This window comes from Sinocyclocheilus anshuiensis, unplaced genomic scaffold (genome assembly GCF_001515605.1).
Source record: "Sinocyclocheilus anshuiensis isolate Anshui unplaced genomic scaffold, SAMN03320099.WGS_v1.1 scaffold164, whole genome shotgun sequence".
Lineage (NCBI taxonomy): Eukaryota > Metazoa > Chordata > Actinopteri > Cypriniformes > Cyprinidae > Sinocyclocheilus > Sinocyclocheilus anshuiensis.
The window spans coordinates 807,258-816,234 of NW_015557128.1; the positions used below are offsets into that span (position 1 = coordinate 807,258).

Below are 8,977 nucleotides of genomic sequence, written 5' to 3' on the forward strand. Positions count from 1 at the left end.
GTATTGCCTTTAAATTCCTGATTTAAATGATGAAAAAAATCACCAGTGAGAACAATGAGAATTCAAGTAGAAATACATTTTGTAATAATAAATTGTAATGATAAAAATTAAAAAAACCTTAATGGAACCCTTTAAAAAAGGGTTCCGGAATTTAAATTACATTTCCAGTCAGATACGGATTCACTGTTTACACTGTGTAATAAATATTTGCATGGGGATAGAGGCAGACATCTTATAAAAAATAAATACATGTTTGAGTTTCTAAACAAGGATCTTTGCTAACTGCGACATTCAAACACAAATGTAAACATAAGAATAAACAACTAGAATCTCTCCCACCTCCTGAATGTTCATGTAGGCATCGCCGAGTAACAGGAAGGTATGAGGGCTCGGCAATTTGTCCACCAAATCCCTGATGAGAACACAGATGCTTTAATGTTCTGCATGAACACGAGTGTTTGATGATTGTTTATTAAAGTACAGGTTCAGCATTCCATTCTGCTCTCTTAAGTAACATACTTTAGAACAAAAAAGAAAAGAAAAAAAAAGGTTTTACAATGTAATGATATCGAACAAATAAAAAAATAAATATATAAAAGGAAAAGATGCCTATGTTTAAGACCATTAAGATATTTTGCATGGTGACAATTAAGCACATTTTCTCCCAAATTAATTAAATAAATAAATAAATATTCAGATTTAAAATCACTGTATTATAGTAATTAATTTACTGTAATACAATAAATGCAAAAAATATGTAATATAGTAATTACGTATTATTATTATGTATTTATTTATGTATTTAAGTATTTAATTTTATGTATTTAAGTTTAATATCAAATATATTGTTTTCTTTCTTTTGATTTTACGGTGAAATATGACCTGGACATGAATTTACGATATTCACCCATATACTGTGAAAACCATATTCTATAAGTTAGAATACATGTAGTAAATATGAGGAGCAAGTTTGACAAATGAAAATGCATTACCTATAGCAGCTCACATAAAGCCGTTTCTCTTTCCTGTGGTTCAGGTAGATTTCTGCCATTTTTGCTTTGGCCTGTATGTAGTAGGGCTGCTCTGGTGTGATGTTTCTGAGCATGCTCAGTGCCAGCTCTGTATCTCCGCGCATGAGCGCGAGGTCTGCATTGGCGATAGTGACTCGAAGCTCCTCTGGAGTGCCCGTAAACTCATTTATGGCATCCTGCATCACTTTAGCTGCCTCGTGCTGGAAGTCAAGAAAAACTTTTATCCCCAAAAACAAAGCACTAGCAAAATAATGTTAATTTTACAACAATACATAAGACTACAGACAACCGACTACAACAACATGAATAAACCAAACATTATTATTAAAAAGTGCAGATTTATTGAAGGTATAGTTTACCTAAAAATGAAAATTTGCCAAAATTTTACTCACCCTCAGGCCATCCAAGATGCAGATGAGCTTGTTTCTTCATCAGAACAGATTTGGAGAAATTCACTTGCTCACCAATGGATCCTCTGCAGTGAATGGGTGCCGTCAGAATGAGAGTCCAATCAGCTGATAAAAACATCACAATAATCCACAAGTAATCCACACCACTCCAGTCCATCAGTTAAGAAGCGAAAAGCTGTGTGTTTGAAGAAACAAATCCATCAAGACGTTTTTAACATTCAAACCATCGTTTCCTGTTAATATATGAGTCCTCTAGCCATAATATTGCTTTCTCCAGGGAAAAATTCGCCTCATCTGAATCAGGAGAAAAATATGCACAGACAAACATTTACTTTGGTTATTTACAACCAAAACAGTTCTAAATATGTGGGTGGATTTTGATGTGAGAGAACAACAAGAGATGGACTTTTTCACTAGAGGAAGCGTTATTGATTATGGACTCGTATTTTGGCCAGAAGTGACAGTTCAAAGTTAAAATGCCTGTATAATGGACTTGTTTCTTACAAACAAACAGCTTTTGGCTTCACACAACATTAACTGATAGACTGGAGTCGTGTGGATTATTGTGATGTTTTTATCAGCTGTTTGGACTCTCATTCTGACGGCACCCATTCACTGCAAATGATCTATTGGTGAGCAAGTGATGTAATGCTACATTTCTCCAAATCTGTTCTGATGAAGAAACAAATTCATCTACATCTTGGATGGCCTGAGGTTGAGTACATTTTCAGCAAATTTTTATTTTTGGGAGAACTATTACTTTAAGGAAATGAAGAAATGTTTGAAAAACTTAACCACTAACCTGTTCTCCATTGAGCCACAGAGCTTCAGCTAGCTCCAGGAACACAGATACGCAGTCGGCCGAGCTGAGCTCAACTCTCTTACTCTGTCTTTTGGTTGAGGAGCCCGTTCTCTTCACAGCACACAGACTCATGGCCATCTGCAGCGTCTGAATGGCCTCCTGAAGCTGCCCCAACTTCCTTTGAGCCTGAGCTTTTATCAGGTGATACAGAGGATGCTCACGGATCTGAGCACATATAAACCACATATTCAGTCCCATCAAATCAATAAATTTCAACTGGTTTCCTTCTGCAGTTCAGTATGGCTGGCAGTGATGTTGTGTCACCTCAAAGTTGTGGCTGAGGCAGAGTTCCAGAGATTGGGAGGAGAGCTTGAAGTTGCCCTGCATGAGATGGATCTGAGCCATGAGGAGATGGGCATCAGCATGGGCCGGGTTCTGATCCAAACAGTGCTGCAGGCTGCTCTGGGCCGCCTCGATATCTCCTGTAGGACAACATATGAAGAGAGCACAAACTTGACTAATTGGGTGAATTGGCCAAAAAATAAAAGGAAAAATAAGAAAAAACTTTTTGCATTAAGAAACGTAATTAAGTTTATTTTTAAGACAATTTTTGCATTGTAACATTATTATTTGCATGACAAAATTATTATTATTTTTTTTTACAATATTTTTACTTCCCAAAATTCTCATTACTGTAAAATATATATTTTTTTAATTTATATTAACATTTAAGACAGTACAACAAATGTTGTATAAAAATATTTTGCAATTTAAACAATAAATGATTTTTTTTCGCATTACAGAAATTATCTTTTTATTTTTATTTTTTTGGCTTTATGATAATGAGACTTTTGGGGACGTTTGCTTATTTGTCATGAAATAATAATGCCACAGTGCAAAGAACGGGTCATTTACATATTGTAAAATATAGTTTCTTATTTGTTTTCCCTTTGATTTTGGGGTGAAATATTACCTTATTATACAGTAGTTAACTAAAATTAAACTAAAAGTATTAAAAAAATTCTGTTACTTGAAATAAACGTTAACTGAAATAAAATACAATTTCTCATTTTCATTTAGTACTAAAACAACTAAAACTGAAATAAAAACTATATAGACATTAGAAAAGACAATAACTAATAAAAATGACTAAAACACATACTAAATACTAAAATACTAAAATTTTATCTAAAATTAAAATGAAAACAGAAAAAAAAAAAAAAAAAAAAAGAATTCAAAATATTAATAAAAAACCTATAATAGTTTGATACTAAAATAACAAATAACGTAAGTCAGAAGTTTGAAAGATTCACCCAATTAGATCAATCCAACAATGTTATGATGTTTGATTCTCAAGTAAAATAAATAAAAAGATACCAATAAAATCTAACTTTTCGGAAAATATCACTCAGACATGCACACACCTGACTGAAATCGGACTTTGGCCATTAGAAATACGGCCTGCATCAGTCCAGGCACTACTTTGACCACCGTGTCCAGCACAGATGCACAGTGCTGCAGCTGAGGCGCAGGAGGCTGACCAGGAGCTGGAGCCTGCAGCGAGAACAACATCAGCCAATAAACTACACGAGCAATCTTCATCAAGACAGACTCAGAATCAAGGCTGGACAAAAGACAGTTGCTAGGATGTTGTTAGGCAGCATACAGTGTGTTGTGATTGTTTGCAAGGCAGCGCATGGGAGGGAAGACCTTAGCAGGAGACAGCGCCAGGTATTCCTTGGCAATCTCAAGCAGGAAGTCGGGGTTGAGCTTCTCAAAGTACTCGACGCTGAGAGGCAAACCCTGCAGGGCGGAAAAGTGCGTGTCCACCGTGTCGTTTAACAGATTGGTCGCCTCGTCTGGGGGCCGACACTTTTTCACAGCCAACAGCGCCCGCAGATACAACAGCTCCTAACACACGCAAACACACAGGTTAAGCAAACCTTAAATATGATTCTGTTTATCGTGTGCTTTAATACTAGGTCATGTACTAATTAATCTCTTCACTAATGCAGTTGAATTCCTCAGGCAAAGCTCAAAATAAAATAAAAAAAACAGGATTTTTGAAGGGTTTTGTTTTGATTATATTTCTGTTCCTCTACAAATACAACGTGGCAGCTGCTTTTTGCAAAGCAGATGTGCGTGTTTGTTTAAGTGTGTGCTAAACACCCAGACGAGAGTCTCGATTTGTGTAAACAGGCCCTGTTACGCACTGTGGATGACTCAATGGGTAAACACAGCATAAGTGTATTAATAAACCAGGTTGCTGTTGAATATGAATCCAAACGTTTTGAAAATGTTTATCTTTTATTTAATTCTGTGGAAATATTCTGGAAAGAGTCTCTGTGTAACATCGTTCAAAGCTCACACGTTTTTTTTTTTAAAGTATCATAGTACGTAATTTAAAGGGGTCATACGATGTTGCTAAAAAGAACATTATTTGGTGTATTTGGTGTAATGCAATGTTTATGCAGTTTAAGGTAAAAAAAAAACATTATTTTCTACATACTGTACATTATTGTTTCTCCTCTATGCCCCGCCTTTCTGAAATGCGTCTGAAAGTTTTATCATAGGTAGAATGCAAAATGTTTCAATACAAGCATTTCAGTCAAATGTAATTTATGCAATATTTCAAACTTTTAACCCACTTGGGAAAATCAACCCATGGCAACAGTTTAAAAGTAGCCCAATTCTGTGGAAAAAACGCGGACTTGGCAACCCTGCATCCAGCAAGAACTACCGGAGTCTGCTTTGACTGATCACAGGTCGAGAATAAGGAGAGATGACTGACAAGACCATGCTGGAGTATTTGCTGCTCAACAGATTATGAGCTCATTGACAAATATCTGATCTTGTTAGATGTGCTCTCTTTACACAGAGTGCGTGTGACTGCGAAATCGAAAGTGAAAGTAAACAGCGCAAACTCTCATTCAAAAATATTTAAATACACCGCATCCTGAGAGCGGCTCCCTGATGTGCCAAAATTATACACAATATTAGAATGTTTAAAGGAGTGGTTACGAAAATCACGGGAGCGAAACACATGTTGCGGGAGCAGGCGGCAATGGTCAGAGATTCAGCGGGAGCTGGATTAAGAAAACAGCCAAATCCCGGACATTTTGGGCGATTAAGAAATCCCGTCTCGTTACTACAAAGATGTGTTGGATTTGTATTATTAGACGGGAAATTATTTTTCACGTGCGTGAAAAGGAGGACAAATATTTCAATCGATCGCTCAGCCATGGCACCGAAATGAGGCACCGAAATCTGCGTTCGGATTCGTTCAAGTACATACCGGTACCGGTGCCATATTGGTACCGGGTTTCGGTACCCAACCCTACATATGACCCCTTTAAATGGTTCCTCACCCCTGATTTGCCAATGGACTGCTGGATCTCTGTTAGAAACTCCAGCTGCTGTTCTGCATCCTCTATGTGCCCCTCCATGAGCTGACACCTGATGATACCTGCACAAACACAACAATACACAAACAACAAACCCAAAAAACACTGATTTAATGCTCTTTCTATTCATGCATTTTAAACATTTAAAAAAATACTCCAGCCATGCTAGACATTATAGTACTTTTTGATATTTTAAATTAGCTTTTATTTTTACATTTTCAGTTTGTTTTAGTTATTTTATGTACTTTTGTCATTTTTATTATTAATTAAAAAAAAAATATTTAGCTTTAATTGATTTTTAGTTCATCTTTAGTTTTAGGAATTTTAAGTACTTCCACTTATTTATTTCATTCAGTTTGTTTGAAATGTTTTAAGATTTTTATCTGATATTTATATTTTATTTTAGATTTTTAATTACCCAAAACGATTTTTAATAGTTTCATATTTTTAGTGAACAATCACAACACTGATCCTAGACAGTCTTCCGATGAACTTTCATGTTGCAAAACATTTTCTTTTAAAAGATAGTTTGATTTGAATCGCTCACATCAATTCCATGCACGTGCAAAAGATGTTATGAGGCACAATGCGAATGCATGACATTGAGTGGCACTGCTTTTATGAAATTTTATAAAAGATAATATTCCAACTATTCATATTCAATATATAGTTACAGATACTGATGATAACAAACTTAAAAAAAATGTCCCATATATAGTTAATTAGTGTAACTGTAGGCTGTTTACAATTGCCACTTTACACATTAATATAGAATATGTGGTCACATCTGTGCATCTACTGACATTTTACAAAGGCTTTAAATGTGACTCATCTATCATAATTTATTTGATAAGCACTCTTTTCTTTATGGCTTTCAAACTGCTCTCACCTATCAAAGCGGAGACGCTGCTCTCATCGAGAGTCATTGCTGTCTTGTACCATTTCATGGCCTCCTTCACCCTTCCCAGCAGAACCAGCTGGTAGCCCATCTCTGTGGCCAGTTCAGAGTCACTCGAGGCCTGTGCAAACGCCCGCTCCATCATCCTGTGAGTGTGCTGAAGGACCTTCTCCGCTCTTCCACACTGCAGAGTGATCAAATATTCACATCTCTCTGCAGCATTGTTTCTTTTATGAAACAGCATCTTATCAAAACGCGTTCTTTCCTGCTCAGTATGGTTTCACTTGTGAACATATCACGTTTATATATAACAGCATGTGGCAAATCCAGCTGGTTTGTGATTTGCAGGATTGTAATCTTCAGGTTCAAATGAATTTTAAGTTGTGTGTGCATGGATGAGTATTACCACTCGAGTGAATGCTAAAGACATCCCGTAGAAGAGCTCAGGATTGTTCGGTTCCTGAATGTCCAGATTACCGATCAGATTTGATAGTTGATTTACACACTGAAAAAAGAAAGAAAATTAATGTGAATCTTAAAAAAAAAAAGAAAGAGAGAGAAAAAACTATATATACACACTACCATTTAAAAGTTTGGGATCAGTAAGATTTTTTAATGCTTTTGAATGTCTCTTTAGGCTCATCAAGGCTGCATTTATTTTATCAAAACTACAGTAAAAACAGTAATGTTGTAAAAAAAATTTACAACTTGTCATTTATTCCTGTGATGTAAAGCTGAATTTTCAGCATCATTACTCCAGTCCTCAGTGTCACATGATCCTTCAGAAATCATTATAAGCTGATTTGCTGCTCAAGAAACATTTCTTATTATTACCAATGACTTGTATGATATTGCATTTCTTCATTTCTTGAAGGATTTATGCCAGGTTGAAGTGTAATAAAAATGAAATGCAGTAATCTCGTGACATCGCTTTCATTTGCAATTCACAGACTATCTGACCCCATAATAAATGACATTTCTAGCATTTAATCGTAGTAAACACACATATGTTTGGAATGTCACACCTCTCCAACATCTCCTTCCCTGCAGAGAGAGTGCAGCGCCAGCATCCTCAGAGCCTCCAGGTTATTTTTATCTCGCTGGAGAAGCCTGAAGTTGAGAAGATGAATGAATCAGGAAATTAAATCCAAAGTCTGTTGATGTGTAAAACAGATGTTCTGAGACATCCATATATGTCTTTGCATAAAAGAAATTCAATTCGACAGTTTGTTTGCATCATCACATTTTTAACTCACTTTAGATAAAAGCATCTGCTAAATGTAAATGCAGTCCCTGCATTATATGGTCATGTTTTTATAAAAACACATGTAACTCAACTCAACTCAAACTTTATTTATAAAGCACTTTCAACACCATGACTGGAACCAAAGTGCTGTACAGAGAAAGATAAGGGGGGAAAAAAAATAAGAATAATAAGAATAATATAAAAACAAATGAAAAATAATAATAGTAAAATAAAAGAAAAAAAGAAAAATACATAAATAATAATAGTAACAACAAATATCATACACAGCTAAAAAACATTGTCAAAAGCTAGAGAAAACAAATGAGTTTTAAGCGAACTCTGAAAAACACCCAAAGTTGGAGAAGTTCTAATAGACAGAGGAAGGGCATTCCAGAGCCTAGGAGCTGCCACAGAGAAAGCACGATCCCCTCTACATTTTAGACGAGATCGCGGAACCATTAGGAGTAGTTGTTCATTTGAGCGCAGAGATCTGCTGGATTGACAGACACTAATTAAATCAGTAACATAGTCAGGTGATAGACCATGCACAGCCTTATAAACATACAGCAACGCTTTGAAATGAATTCTGTTTAGGTAAATATTGTTGTGCATTAATATTTATTGTTATATTCATGCATATAAATGAAAATGATTAAATATGATGCTTCCTTATGTATATTTAGATGAAAACAGTTTGGGAAACATGTCTTGATTATTTGAATTTTGAAAGCATTTTACTTTTTGGCTATAATGAATGTTTAATTGAAATTATGGTCCCTCTGACTGACAAACGTCACTCTTTTAGAGAAAATACTGTACAAAAAGAAGCTTGAAAAACCACAATCCTGCTCCACCTGAGAGAGCTGGTACAGCTCTTAGTGATCAGTCTAAAAAGCCCTTTTCATTCTGTCGCTCACTAGCCCTCATCCAACAGGGAAAGAGAAACAATGATCCAGTCTTTCTGTACAAATCCGTGGAATCACATATACAGAGTTCTGGCATGAAACTCTAGATGGCGCAGTCCAATAGCAAGAATGTCCTGCTCTTTACTGTCTCATTCACTCATGTTCCTTTATTAATAACGCTAACAGTCCCACCCGCAGAAAGCTGCGCGGAAAAAGCGAAAGTAATGCATATAAAACAAAGTATATGTTTCGGTCCTGTCACTTTTTTTTTTTACATACTT

The 8,977-nt window shown here is 35.7% G+C and overlaps 1 protein-coding gene across 1 annotated transcript in view; it reads right to left on the minus strand.

The window, feature by feature from the left end:
• Positions 1 to 8,977, minus strand: part of LOC107677919 (tetratricopeptide repeat protein 21B-like) — a 29,775-nt gene that overhangs the window by 16,239 nt on the left and 4,559 nt on the right. The window contains exons 7-16 of the mRNA XM_016472990.1: positions 7,571 to 7,655; positions 6,952 to 7,050; positions 6,537 to 6,729; positions 5,612 to 5,709; positions 3,954 to 4,154; positions 3,668 to 3,797; positions 2,568 to 2,725; positions 2,244 to 2,468; positions 993 to 1,231; positions 340 to 412 (exon numbers count right to left, since the gene is read on the minus strand). Coding sequence (XP_016328476.1) covers positions 340 to 412; positions 993 to 1,231; positions 2,244 to 2,468; positions 2,568 to 2,725; positions 3,668 to 3,797; positions 3,954 to 4,154; positions 5,612 to 5,709; positions 6,537 to 6,729; positions 6,952 to 7,050; positions 7,571 to 7,655 — 1,501 coding nt within the window. The remainder of the gene's footprint in view (positions 1 to 339; positions 413 to 992; positions 1,232 to 2,243; positions 2,469 to 2,567; positions 2,726 to 3,667; positions 3,798 to 3,953; positions 4,155 to 5,611; positions 5,710 to 6,536; positions 6,730 to 6,951; positions 7,051 to 7,570; positions 7,656 to 8,977) is intronic.